General features: G+C 45.4%; 1 protein-coding gene across 1 annotated transcript in view; it reads right to left on the bottom strand.

Annotated features, from left to right (window-relative positions):
• Positions 1–524: 524 nt before the first annotated feature.
• Positions 525–15,176, bottom strand: part of Prp38 (pre-mRNA processing factor 38) — a 52,592-nt gene continuing 37,940 nt past the window's right edge. Inside the window, exon 6 of the mRNA XM_037431943.2 lies at positions 525–1,245. Coding sequence (XP_037287840.2) covers positions 598–1,245 — 648 coding nt within the window. The 3' untranslated portion in view covers positions 525–597. The remainder of the gene's footprint in view (positions 1,246–15,176) is intronic.

Genomic DNA, 15,176 nt, shown 5'->3' with positions numbered 1-15,176 from the left:
ATCGCAAGCATCAAAATTGGTGACATCATCGAGTTTCACTGGTGATGTCACGCATGTCAGTGGCGGTAATGACGGGGACCGCAAAGGAGAACCTGTTGTTTTTTCGAAATTGTGGCACGCCCACTACCTGTAGCGCTGCGGCGTGTGGCATCATTGATCGCGACGGCATTCTGCACGCGATGCTCTTGTTTGCTTGAAATGTTTGGGAAAATATCGGAGGGGGTTTAGGGGCCCTATAAAACATGAACAGCCTAACTTAACTTTTCACTACCTCGAAACCTATCCATGACAACTCCTAGCAAACAAAATTAAAAGCAGCTTTGCAATTTTATGAGTTCGCGTCAGCAAACATGCATTGACAAACTGTTGTGGCAGAAGTTCAGTAAACGAAACAGGGTGGATAAAACAAGGGCTCGCTCCTTTTCAAGACACAACCTAATGAAACCGACAGTGTGTGACAACAGTGCAGCAGTCACACTACTGAACTGTTGTCACATTCAAGTTGTAAAAAGACTCAATATATGTACATTGAAAAGAACGAAAGATGAGAATTTAATGCATATGTACACGATCTCACTTTCACCATCACCAGCAGTTTCATTTGTTCGATTTTCGTTTCTCTCCTTGGTCACGGTGCCGGCGGCTGTGGTGGTCTCGACTGTCCTTGTCCCGGTGGTCCTTCTCGCGATAGTCTTTGTCTCTGTAATCCTTGTCCTTTTCTCTATAGTCCTTATCTTTTTCTCGGTAGTCCTTGTCGCGATAATCTTTGTCCCTGTAATCCTTGTCCCTGTGGTCGCGGTGCTCCTTCTCTCGATGTTCCCGGTAGTCCTTGTCCCTAACATCCCGGGAGTCTCGACCATCCCCCCGTACATCGGCCCGGAAGTCTCGAGAATCTCTGAAGTCTCTCTGATCTCGAAACTCTCTGGAGTCCCGGAAATCGCGCTGATCTCGGAAGTCACGCTGGTCTCGGAAGTCACGTTGGTCTCGGAAGTCCCGCTGGTCTCGGAAGTCCCGCTGGTCTCGGAGGTCACGCTGTTCTCGGAAGTCGCGCTGTTCTCGGAAGTCGCGCTGATCTCGGAAGTCTCGCTGATCTCGGACGTCACGGTGATCTTTGGGAGCACCCTTTTCTCGGTGTTCTCTTTCTCTGTTGTGCGTCGAGCGACTAGTATTTTTGCTGCCGGCTGACTCATGCTGCGATTTCGACGTGCGGTGCCTCTGTGTTTCCTTTTTCTGCTCGATAGGTGCCTGTATAAAATAAACACACAAATATTCGGGAGCCGTTAATGCTTTGACTATAATGGTGACGTCAGTTGAGAATTGAGCACAAACAAAAAGAGGCAAACACAGACGCTAGAGCAACAGGGGGCAGTGCATATTTCTATTTAGGTGGCATGTTCTCACCTGACCGCAAATGCAGCTCGGAGCTTTTCAAATTCTGCGTTTATATTGTTGCGATATATGAACTCTCAGCAGGTTCTTGCCATGAGTGACACCGTCACGTTCTGCACTAAGTCCCATAAATAACAGCGCTCTGCGCGTCGCACGTTCCATACCCAACCTAAATTGTGCCGGTGCTGCCGAAGAACACAGCTAGAGCAGACATGAAACGAGCAGGCCATATCTGTCGGATGAAGGGTGAATTCGACTCCAAGTGAGCGCTCACCACTTAGCAGCTGTGCCTGGAAACAGCGATAACAGGGTCAGTCTTGGAATGAGATATATTACCACATTACGTGTGTTGAGAAGCAGCTGCGTAGTTCCTTTATTTTCATCATCCCACATGCGCAAGCCCTGAACAGAAGAAAGCGATGTCCAAAGACCATTGCAGTGTGCCGCAATCTGTGGCAATGCGGTGGAAAAATAACAATTAAGGTAGCCTTTTACCACTTCCGGAAGAATGCAGAGGTCGCACGATGGAGAACGGCGCGTATAAAAAATTTACTCATTAGAAAGAAGGTGACAAACACTACAATAGTTTCTTTCAATCAATTCGCTCTCGACGACTTAATTCTCCCCAGTGAGTACACCATTACCGTGTGCGCATTCTTATCGATATTCACGTATTTGTAAGAGCAGAGTACAGTTTCGTCTATATAAGCAAGGGGTGTAAAAAATTTGATGCGTTACGTGTGTGACTGTATTTTCTGCATGATTGTTTCATGCACAAGTCTTAGTGCTACTCATTCTCAAATCAAGCCGTTGTCCTTCTCCCCAAACAATTTTTATTTCACTTTTGTGTAAACAAGCACACACATGTGCACGCAAAGGTCGTGCGGGCGCGTCTGGCCATTTGTAGCATGCGTAGTGTGCATGCGTAGTGTGCATGCATATATCTCCTTTGAAGATCAACTACTGCCAACATGAACAAGCGAGTGTTCGGAGAAACACGACCTTATTCATTGGAAACCTAATGACATGGATTAACGAACAAAAATGTAGCACTTTTATTACAATTGAAATGATGATTTGCCTTATTTCAAGATACACCATGACCCAGGCATAGCTCCATTCTGTAATGAAGTGAACGGCATGCGTGTTCAGCTTTTTACAGGACAACGAAACTCGATAGAATACATGCAATCAGCAGCACGAGTCACAGCGTAATTATCTCATAAACTGCTAAGGCTTTGACTGTAGCAACGTAGCAACGCAACGCAAAAGTGTTAGCACCTTTTGGAGAGGCCCACTACACATGAGCAGTTGCCTTGTTCAACGTCGGGCTCGCTAGACAGGTTCTTCAACTTGAAGTAAATCTGACGTGGTTTGCCGAAGATCGAGGCTTAATGTTTGCATGCACAGCGCAACTATTTCTGCCGTTTCGCCAGTGAAATCCTTTATGCTGATGAAAATGAAGCAGTCCGCAGCCAGCACCCTTTCACCTTTGACGAAGCAATGTGATCGGACGTCCCAATCGAGAAACTGAGCTAAGGACCATAAAAAAAATTACTTGTTCGAACTTTCTTGTCAAGTGTTTTAAATAAATAACCCTGCACTGCAATCGAGCCCTTCTAATTTCCAGTACCAGTCACCGCGCTATATATAATGAATCAGCGCTACTTGTTGAGCGTTGTACTTCCATTTGAGCCCTTATGGCCCTTCGTTAATTTTCTTTTTTATACCCATTGATGATACGTGGGGTTTAGAGAAAGGGTTCCGAAAACTTCTTAGACCATGGGGGTGTCACTGGAGCCAACATTGCTACTTGCAAAACTTCATCACTTCAAAATTCAATTTCCCGCTGAAATTCTGCCTTATTTGCAAGAATTTCTCAAACTAAGCTAATAGTAAGCTGCATGCACGACACTAACGAGGACTCCTGCTACTCTTTAAAGACTCTCACTTTAGATATCATGAAATGAAAGTGTGCAAGTAAAGTTACAAATATACATCATGCAAACCAAGGACACAAACATGATTGGTAGATCAAATGTGAGGATTGCAGTCTATGCAGTTTCTTTAGTTAGGTTCCACAGTATACAAAGATATTCAATAATAGATATTCAGTTATCAATGCAGCTATTGTTAGCACGCAACAAACTGCTGAATTTTCTACCAGCTTTTCTGCTTGTAAGCTGAAGAATTCACTGTTCCTAGATGTTCCAGCTGCATGCACAATGATTTAACACAACAAACTGTGTGAGTATATACCTAGCTCCCCCCCCCCCCCAAAACTGAAAATGCACAATTTCATTTGAAAGCTTGCTGCATAATGAAGCAGATAAATCTGGGACATATTGCCTGCAAGCATTGCCTCTCCGCAGAGAAAAATGGGCGAGTTGGTGGGCAAGCATGGTGTATAAGACAATGAACAAAAAAGACAAATGTAAATAAACACACAAACAGACAAGATAGTAACAATAGTGAACAATAGTGACAACATAACAAACACTTGTATAATTAGCACCCTTTTGTGACTGAACACGTCTTACACCATCGAAGCCGTCGTAATCAGCCAATTTTCATCCCATTTCTAGCAGAATGAATGCAAAATCACTGATCTCAGTAATAAGAAACCAAGGGTTAAGATTTACGATAATTTGACACCTGCAAACATGTGGCTTTCATGGCTTGTCCAATCAAGAAGTTCTGAAAAAAAAAAAAACTATCTCTATGTGTGGCAGAAAAATGGACACGTTTTTGGGTGCAGAACTCAAGTTGAGAATGTAACTCGCATTAGTGACCAAGATGACCTTGATGAAGTCGTTTGACATTTTAGTATGGTGCATTGCTACAGCGTGCACTTGCACTGATCTCCTTGATACATCATGGTTAACTCACTTTATCTAGACTCCAACCAGTATTGCCTTCTAGAAGACCATCATACTTTTTCCCACTTTTCCATTTAAGGGAAAACCCGCCATGTATTTTAGATGAAGCTTACGTACCTTTTTCTCCATAACCCTAAAAGTTACAGTAATTATTTTATAATCACTGTGATCGTAAGCCACTCCTCTCCTTACTGAAGCAGAATTATCCCTATAACTAGTAACACAAATTTTTTGTATTTTTTTACTTGAGGTACTTAATACCACCCGTTAATTGGTATTAAATGTGTTAAAAGAAAGCAATTCCTCACACAATATTTCTGCATCAGTATATTTTCTAGCATGTTCTCTAAATAGCTGAAATCAGAGTTTCTAGATACAGTGGTTGCCGAGAGAAAGGTACTTGCATACAAAACACTACGTTTTCAGATAATCACGTTTGAAGTGCAAAGTATGATTTATTTCAAAAGTACCACAAAATAACTGCCAATCGGAGGACATTTTCAATAGGCACCAGCCATATACCCATCACCAATATAACTTTTTTCTTTTTTTGATTTGAGACTTCTGGCCTGGCAGGCCTCCTTTGTCTCCTGCTTTGCAGCCTTGTCAGCGAACTACTGTCGACGCAGGTCAGATGCGCGTAGGCCCCGCACTGTGCATGGACCTGGTGAAATTCCAAATGAGTTCAGCACATTCACACGGGCAATATTGTTACGTAAAAATGACATGAGCCGTGTCTATTTAGAATCTATATTAAAATGATGCGTATAGCATCGACTAAGATGGAGGACAGCACGCACAACTGACAAACCACTTCTTCGTTGTCATCTTCTGATCGCTGATATGCCAGCTACATAGCATTATTACCCCCCTGGCGGTAAAAGCGTCGTCTTGTTGCCCATTAATTACGGTCTTCAGTAAGCAGGTGGCAAGGTTTTAGCCTGCTAACATGCACATCACTGGGTGTGGTTACAGGCAGGCTTGTGGTCTCAGATGCAGGAATGATCTCATAGGTGATGTCGGTTACCTGGCGGATGATACGGTAAGGACCCATGTGGCGAGACAACTTCTCTGATAAGCCAACTCGACGAACTGGGCACCACAGGAGAACGAGAGAACCGGGTGAGAAGCGAACGTCAACATGCCGGCTGTCGTAGATGGCTTTCTGGGTGGCTTGCGAAGCCAAAAGTCTAGAGCGGGCGACCTGACGTGCGTGCTCAGCCCGAGCAATAGCGTCGTGTGCATATTCGGTTGACAGCGTTGTAGTGGTTGGAAGTAGGGTGTCGAGTGGTAACATCGTATCACGGCCATAGAGCGAATAAAAGGGTGAAAAACCAGTGGTGTCATGGTGCAAAGAATTGTACGCGAAGGTCACGTGAGGTAGCGCCAGGTCCCAGTCATGGTGGTCGGAGGACACATACATCGCAAGCATGTCTGTGAGGGTGCGATTGAGGCATTCGGTAAGGCCATTTGTTTGGGGAGGGTAGGAACTGGTCAACTTGTGCTGGGTCGAGGAAGAGCGCAGAAGATCGTCAATTACTTGGGACAGAAATGCGGGGCAGCGATCCGTGAGTAATTGGCAAGGAGCGCCATAATGTAGGATGACATCGCGGAGCAAAAAGTTCGTAAGGTCAGAAGCGGTGCTGGTGGGGAGTGCTCGAGTGATGGCATACCTAGTAACACAGTCTATAGCAACGGCGACCCACTTGATGCCCGATTTCGACTCAGGAAAAAGACTGAGAAGATCTATACCCACACGGAAGAATGGTTCAATTGGGATGGATATCGGTTGAAGAAGTCCAGCCGGGGGCGCAGTAGGTCGCTTCCAACGTTGGCATTTATCGCAGGAGGACACGTAATGGCGAACGGACCTGGCGAGACCGGCTTTTCATACCCAACAAGACAAGACCCAACAAGACCCAGTTTTCATACCCAACAAGACAGACATCTCTCGAATGTTTACATTCAAGTCAATCTGCCAAGAATTCGGACACGATACCATGCAGCTCGTCAAGCGCTACATCCACATTAAGGGGGGATGCTACACCTTCCAAAAACTTTTATTTTTGCGAGTACCTCAGTCAAATTTGGAGAGCCTATGTAGATTTTACTGCTGATTTCAAAAATCTAATTATTTTTTTGCTGTGACAATTAGTTTTAAAGATATAATGAACTGCGACTTTTTCAATTAAGGCCTAATTAGCTAATTAACTGTAACTTGGATATTGATGTGCAACCTATAGAACCAATTCGGTATGTTCACAGTGTGCAATAAAGTATAAATCATTGTTCTGGGCTATTTCGAAGCAAAGTTGTGGGATGTTGAATATGACATGAAAAATTTCCCCATCTACACTTGAAACAAAAGATCCATTTAGAGAATTTTCTCCAAAAATTATTACAATAAAACTTACTTTACGACACATCCCCTGCATTTATCTTCGAAACAAAAAAGAAATCGTAATGATAACCCAGATAGAACAAGAGATATTGCTCCGGCATAATGGGAAGCACATGAAAATTGTCGTTTTGAGAAATCGAGAAAAAACGTGGGCACACATTTTTATTGCAGAAGATGCAACAAGACAACCTCAAAACGCACCAGAAGCATAGTCTGAATGCATTCTGTGCTCATGCCTCCTCTTCACTAGCTTGCGGAGTTCCAATGAGGCTGTTCTTTTCTTGTTGGAGACAATGCTGCGACGGTGGTCTTTTTCTCTCGCTCTCCTGGCACCAGTACTTGTCGCATTCATGTCCATTTCACCTAAGATTGCCGTTGCAGAATTCAAATTGCCCGTGTTGAAGCGCAGCACTGCTTCTGCAACAGCTGCTTCAACAGCGAACAGGGACGCATGGTGCTCCTTGGGGGCCAAACTCCAGATTACCGAATGTAGGCTCTCGTTGGAGTTCTGCGTTTTGCCGCGTTCGCACCTCTGAAGCAGGGCTCTTTCCGAAAGCCGGGTATAAACCGGTAGTAATGCCTCTGCCACGTCTTTCGGTAGATTGTAGGCATGCCTGGGGTCGGGCTCACCCTTTGCTTTTGCGGCATTGTGCCGACACCATGAAGTTTCACCAGCTGGGCACAGACTGTGGTCCGAGCATTCATTAGTGGAGGTGACGTGGCGGTATGTGGCCATCACAGCCTTTTGCATCTCGCCCACGTCACCTTCATGCGATTTCAGAGCCCGGCCATAATATGTGCTCAGCCTGGTGATCAGCTCACCTGTGAGCCTGCCTTTCCCACCAAGGCCTCTTTTCCCATCGCACTTTTGTTTCTGCACCAGGTTTCTCAATGCGGTGCCCATCCATTTCTGTACATGATTAATACAGTCTTCCTTCTGCACGTCAATGTAACAATACACCTTGGCGCCTTGTATGGCGCAAAATGTCCTAGAGTCTCCATCAGACAGCATAGTTGTGTATCGCAGGCCATGGCGTTCAAGCGACCTCTGAAATAGAATTAGAGCCGCCTCCACTTCCATTTGCCCCGCTTTGCTGTTCGTATTTTTTGGCATTTGTGGTTAGCCTTCCATTCCTGATAGCCCTCACTACTAGGCTTTGGGCCCACCTCGCAGCCTAGGCAAAAGTTGGAAAGAACGACGTAGTCCAACACGTAGCCACTAAATAATTCGATAACTGTGCCCACGCCGATGTGGGAAGAATGGCCTCGCGTCTTCCACGTGCCGTCGTAGCTAACGGCAATATTGCCCTGGTGGCCGAAGCACAAGTCATCATAAATTGTTCTAACCTTTTCCGCACATTCGCTCATAGCGGACTCAGCCGCTCGCATTGCAGCGGGTGCCAGCGTGTTCTTCAAATGCCGCTGAAACGTCTTGTGGTGCATACCGCGGTGTGAGATGCCCATTGTTGCGAAAATATCGTTCATTTTCGTTTGGCCGTAGCCGGTAGCCACCATCGCTTTCGAAGCGAGAAGATTTACTTCAAACGGATTGCGCGTTTTCGTGCCGTTCGCGCGGGGCGAAGTCCATTCATTCACGATCTCGCCGCACCTTTCACACTGCACTAGCACTTTCACGGCAAGTCCGTAGTCCCGATCCCCTCTGACGATCGTAGCCGGTCCGTGGCAGGCTTTGCAACACAAGGCACCCATTATTGCGTTTAGGATATCTAGATGCATAAGCAGATAAGGAGCAGCGTGGTCCGAGTCCTGTGCGGTTGCCTCGCTACAACTCGCGGTGAAAAAGTCAATTTTCCGTGCAGTTGCTGGCGCCGATGAAAGCCGGTTGAGCGTCGCTTTCTCCCGGGCATGATTTTCTTCAACTTCGGCGTTTGTCACCACCTTGGCGTCGATTCGTAGTCGTCCGGAGTTCGCTTCACCGTCATCGTCGTCGGAGGCAACGCGCTCGGTCGCACCATCGCTGAACGGCCACGGAGCATCGACACATCGTTCGTCGGAGTCAACCAAGGGCTTTGATGACTTCGTAGACTTTCTGCCACGACCTTTGCGTTTCCTGCGACCAAATGCGTGCACGGTCCGATACTTTTTCGCGTTTCCAGGCATGGCGATACGATCAGAAGCTTCAGAGTGCTCTGCCGATTTCGAGGCGTCACAGCGGTAACCCTTTCAAAATGGCGTCGGGTCGCGTATGCAGGCGCAAGCCGCGAGCTTCCAGCCAACCGGAAAGCGCCATTTCAGTCACGTGCGCCGTTTAGCCAATGGCAGTGAGCGCGGCTCTTCGTCTTTGAGGCCCCGTTTTTCGAGCCGGGGAAACGCTCAATGTTGCTTACTGAATAAAAAAAACAGCTGAAAACGCGTTCTTTCAAACAAGACCAAAATGGCGCCGATCGAGCGCGTAGTTCCCGCGTATCGTAGAGCCGAAACCTGCGCTATTCGCCCTCAATTTAAAGGGCAGGACGCCCGTTTTCGGTTTTTTAAAGTTGAATAACGATAAAACTTGATGGTATTCGGCGATGAAATTTTGTAAATAGGTGCGCAATGATGTCGGGAACGCGAAAAGAAGGTCCGCGAAAACTCGATTTTTTGGCTGATTTTCGGTCCCGAAGTGCCGCGTCCCCCCTTAAGGAATGCATCTCTGTCTTCAAGACTAATCTCGTCTTCAACCGCACCTGCAAAGAAAGGAAAGTTGTCCCTCAAAGCCTGCACCTAAAATGACCTGTCTCAACTCATGAAGACTTGCAAGTCGTCACGAGAGCTAAACAACGACTGATCGATGCCCGCCTTCATAGAATTAATGCCTCTCTACGGAAAAAAGAATTGGACCTGTTCTTCGCCAAGCCTCAACTTGAGCCCCGCATCCTCGAGTTGATGTCCGCAGTTGACACATTCGCGGACTCTGTTGCAGCATCGACGGCAAAAAAGCACTGAACCACGCAGGATAAGAAACTTTCCTACCTATTGGATCGGAGTCCCCCCCAAAGCATTCAAACTACCAGGTTGGTCACCAATCTTTCATCTCGTCCACTCACTGATCGGGAAATGTCTGTTCTGGCAAAGGGACATGGCTAAAACATATCAACGACGCCCCATCTACCGAAACTTGTCGGGGCTATAGACGAAGCCATCTAAAGCGTGAGGCCGAGCGCCAGAGAAGAAATTAGGCTGAAATCAATTGGGATCCTTTCGAAATTACTGTTACAAAGGAAAAAGAACTTGACCACAGAGGAGAACCAGGCACTTAAAATACTCCAACAGGATTTGCGTATTGTCATCTGGCTCGCCGACAAGGGCAATTCGACGGTGGTGTTGACAGCAAGGACTATGATCGGAAGATTTCAGCTCTTTTAGAGGGAGACACATACATGCAGCTACAAAAGGACCCAATGAAGCAAACCCAGACACAGGTAAACGAGCTACTCACGGAAATTTTCAAGCATTACCCAGATCTTAGAAAACTTTACCTGCAACAAATCTGCCATAACGGATCCGCACCGAATTTCTATGGACTGCCGAAAATTCACAAGCCAGACATCCCCCTCCGACCGATTGAAGACTTCACTTCCTCTCCATTCTGAGCCCTTTCAAATTGTCTACACTGAATCTTTGCCCCCCTAACCCGGGAGACACCAAGTCATGTCCGTGAGTCCAGCCACTTCGTGCAGCTAGCATCAGAGGTGAGCATCGATAATGACGAGAGCCTGGTCTCGTTCGCACCAATGTGCTAGTGCCCTTAAGCTGTGTCCTCAGCTTGTGCTGCACTTGAGGGCGACGCAAGCCTCAGTGAAAGGACTCCTTTGGCTGTTGACAAGCTCTGCCGTCTACTAGAATTCTGCCTGTCTAGTACGTACTTCTACAAAGAAACAATTTTCAGGCAGAACAGTGGAACCGCGATGGGAGCTTCCATCTCCATCACGATGGCAAAACTGACCATGGAGCATATAAAAGAAAAAGAACTCAGCCCCTTCTCGCCGCGACCCAAGCTTTTACTTCGTTATATCAACGATTGCTTCTGCGTCATGAAGACGTTTTCAATTGAAAACTTCAGACAGCATCTGAATTCCGTGCACCCAGCCATGCAGTTCACGGCCGCGTGTGAAAGCAACCGCTGCCTGCCCTTTCTCTACGTCCAGGTGGCAAGAAGGCGCAACAGCCTGGAGTTCTCCGTTCCCAGGGAGCCAAGCCACACCGGCCGCTACCTTTAGTATGATTCTTCCTATCCCGCCTGCCACAAGGCCTCGGTTGTGACCATGCTACTTCAGAGAGCTAAGAACATATGCTCCAATGACGCAGAGCGAAAGAAAGAAGAGGCCCACGTAATTGCAGATTTCAGAAAAACCAAATACCCAAAAAACTTCATTCGAGCCGCCACCCGCCGCGCTGAACAACAGAGGATAGGAAAATCCCAATCAGCTTTAGTTGTCGATTCTCCGAAACGTGTGCCTGTCCCATACGTCCAGAGAACCAGCAAAGTGTTGGATCATCAAAAAAGAAGGTGTCTGCATCGCGCATGTGCCTTCGTGTACGCTGGGCCACCTCCATCCCCGGCCAAAAGACCGGCCAACAATGGAGAGAACCCCCGGTGTCGTTTACAAGATCCCGTGCGCCACGTGCCCTTCTTCGTATGTCGGCAAGACGAAAAACCTACCGGAACGACTCAAGCAACACGCCAAGGACGTGTGGAGGCTCTACACAGGAGTTCTTATTGCCATAAACCAAAAAATATCCTGTTCGTTAGTTAATCTGTTATCTGACCTTGAAATAATTTGGACTCTTTGTTCTGCTAAGCATCATTCAGTATTACTTGGTGTCTGCTACAGGCCCCCGAATAGCTGTCGTGACTTTTCTAATAACCTTAACGACGTCTTAAACGAAGTCACAAAAAAGTATCCCAACGCCCCCGTAGTTTTGTTCGGTGATTTTAATTTTCCGGGTATTAACTGGCTTAACCAAACCATGCAGTCACAGGCACAAGGCGAAGCCGGGGCTTGCTTGGACGTTTGTTTAAATTTTAATCTTTCACAAATGATAACTGCACCAACACGCGTAACACAGGAGTATGAAAACATTTGGACCTAATACTAACCAGTGATCCAGAGAACATGGTCTTAGTTCCTTATCTCCCTGAAATAAGGGACCATAAGGTCATCCATACAGAATTTGCATTTAAACCGTTAATTCATCAAAACACCCAGAAAACCATTCGGTTGTACGACAAGGGGAATTATGAAGCAATAAATTTGGCGCTTAACGCATTCTTATCCAGTTTAGAAACTACTTTCTTTTCCCGGTTCATCGAAAAAAACTGGACGCTGTTTAAGGACAAGGTCAATGAATTGACTGACAGGTTTATTCCGAAATTCCACTTCCACGCAAACTGCCAAAAGCCACGGTTCTCTAAACTCTGAAAAGATTAGAAAACAAGAAAAACGCCTGTTTAGATTAGCAAAAAGACTAGAAGACCCGCAAAAGTGGCAGAAATACTACGCAGCTGAAAAAGCTTATTTATGCACAGTTCAAAACGCAAAGAATTCTTTTTTTCAACATTGTCTTACCAAGCATGCTGACTAACAACCAAAAAAAAATTTTGGCAGGTTTTGAACCCCCTGCATACTGCCCCAATTACTCTTACCAGTGAATTGGGTCACGTATTCACGATGAATGTAAATGAAAGTGTTTTGGAGTACGTATATATTCATACAATTTTCCATTAGGGCTCACTGCTGACATCATTTCAAGTCGCTGCTTGTTTCTGGCGTTTCACTACCAATCAATAAATTCTGTTTGCTGTTAGAGCATGAACTTAATTTAAGAATTACCTGCCACCAACATGCAGCATCCCTTAATTCATGAAAACGAGTCCAGAGGTGGCTTCTTTGACTTCTCTCCGCAGTGTGGTGCGATGTCGGTTCATTTTAGCGCTTGCCTGCTTATTCAATTTTATAGCGCCCTTCGAGTACGAATTGGCAACCTTTTACTGTCCAGTCAACGAAGCTGCCCACAACTTTGTCAAAAGTTTTGATAGCCATCTTGCAATGGAAGTGGAAACAACTCAAATGTGCCCTTTCATACACTAAAGCTATGATTTGAAAAAAGGAATCTACCCGGCATGCTTTAAGAGCGCTATGCCTAGATGTTCGGAATTCTTTAATAAAGTATTTTCTCACTGGAATTGTACAAACTACACAAACCCACAACAGCAGCATGCTCAAGGGTGCAACAGCCAAAATACAATTTGGGGCGATTCTCGGAGCAGCAAAATTTTATATTTGGAACACTAACTTCCAAATTTGAGCAGGTTACGGGGAGGGGGGAACATGCATTTGTTAACATGAAATACCAAGTTGGGAGCAGTATCAAAAACAAGGCCTATATTTAGAAAAAAATATGTATAAACCATTCAACTTCACCTAAATTGTGCAGTGTGATCAAGAGCACTGCTATTTCAATGAAAGTAGTACTTGGAAGCACCCTACTGAGCAAACAATGATAAAGGCCATATTAGCATTTGCGGTGCCTGTGAAATCATTTGACAGATTTTTCTAATTTAATTATCAATCTGTCAAGCTCGCGATTTTGATATTTAGGAGATTTGTTAAATCGAGGAGTAGGGGTGGTGGAAAAAAAAAAAACTGGCGCACAAGTTAGTTTTTTTTAGGGAAGCACAAATGTGACACACTGCTTCAAATGATTGCCACTAGCTTATTTAGATGTCATTGGTTCTACTGGTACTCAGAATTATGCGGCTTACAAACGCACAAGCGACTGAGCAAAATGTGCAGTGTTCCACTAGCGCTAACAGCCCCTTCTAAATTTTCATATCCCTTTTCGCACGGCACCACTGTACTGCGGTGAAGGTGGCAAAAGCAGCATTACATCACCACCACACTTTCCAGGCTTTTTTTTTTTTTCATCGTGCGTGTTAGGCGCCACTTCGGCTCTCTCGCAAGGCGCGTTCAACAAAGTAAAATAACAGCAGTGTGCGCCCCTTAGCCCGGCGACGATACTGAATATCTATTGCTAAAACCGTGCTAGGGACAGCACAAGTTCAAGACCAAAATTAATGTTTTGTGTGCCCCTGCTAAGGCAATCAACGTGGTCGCTGGCAGCACCGGCCTTTGCAGCAGATTAAGCTTGCTCGCGCGAGGAAAACATAGCATACGCTTTTAGCTTTCGTTTTTAAAAAGGCATAGGCACATTTTGGAACCAGGAAATTTACATTTCCCGTGAAGCGTTGGTGGCTACAGAAATTAATTTTTGTCTTGAAGTTCCATTGTCCCGCCGATAGGTATCCACTGTGTTCAGCGGACCGATGAGCACGCAACGTTATTATATTATTTGGTTGATCGCTTCTCCCAAGCCTTGGGCGAATGCATAGAATATTTTGAGTGTATTTTAGGCACTATAGTTTGGGTCTGCACGCTTTGATTGATGGCGCAAACTGCAGGTGGCCGATGTGGCCTGCATTTCTTGCCACAATTAGCGTACCTGAAAAGAATTTTGAGGCTGGCTGAGCATTTCGGAGCAGTGTGGCGCCACAATCGGCGATTGTATCTGGCACAATTGGTGCAGCTGTTGCACCCCTGCATGCTTGTCTTCATCGTGCCGCCTTGCCTTGTATCACTCACCACAGTTTTGCTGTCTAAAAACATAAAACCTACATAGTATGTATTGATAAATGCGAATGAACTACTTATTGAAATGAGTAAACAAAGGCACCAGATATATGTGTGCCTTTAAGTATATTTATATCATTTAACTATTGGTGACATGACCACAAATTAAAAAAAAAAAATCTGCGGTGCTGCACCATCTTTTCAAGAATCGCCTGAACCACTCAATGGCTATTCAAAAGCACTGTGCCCCGGTGCGACAATTTCATCAAGTCAATACACTTGTGGCATTGCGATACTCATCGACTGGACGTTCTTTCGAAGGTATACATGCGACAAAAAAATATTACATCATTGTCATAAAATACATTAAATGAGCAGACAAGCAAAAAACTCAATCCGCTATGATATCAGAAATACCCACCTCATGTTTAGGATTCACCTAAAAAACAACCACATCATCAAGCCGACAATGCTCGACTGATTTTCCTCCAGCGACCCCTCTTGTCATTTTGTACCAATGCTTAAGAAGAACAGATGATTCCTTCAAAGTGAGGCATGCACTCATATAGTGAGTTGCCCTTTTTTCACATGCGTGACCAGAGGAACTTCTTGCAGTCAAAGGCAGTTCAAGTCTGGTGGTGTAGCACCTGCCAGTTAGCCAAATACAGATATGGCCACATGAGAACGGAACGGAATACACTAGTGATGTTGTGCAAGACGAAAATTGGTTAGCCTGGTCAACACTAGCATCTGTAGTGTGATTGCTGGACCTTTTACTATGCCTGTGTGCAGCTCAACAAATGCAAACAAGCTTGCTCTTTGCTGAAAAAACATTCATGCCATAGCAAAATGGCCTTTTTTTTTTAAATCGTGTGT

This window comes from Rhipicephalus microplus, unplaced genomic scaffold, assembly GCF_043290135.1.
Source record: "Rhipicephalus microplus isolate Deutch F79 unplaced genomic scaffold, USDA_Rmic scaffold_14, whole genome shotgun sequence".
Taxonomy (NCBI): Eukaryota; Metazoa; Arthropoda; class Arachnida; order Ixodida; family Ixodidae; genus Rhipicephalus; species Rhipicephalus microplus.
The sequence above is the reverse complement of the archived record's forward strand: the minus strand, read 5'-3'. Positions and strand labels throughout refer to the sequence as shown.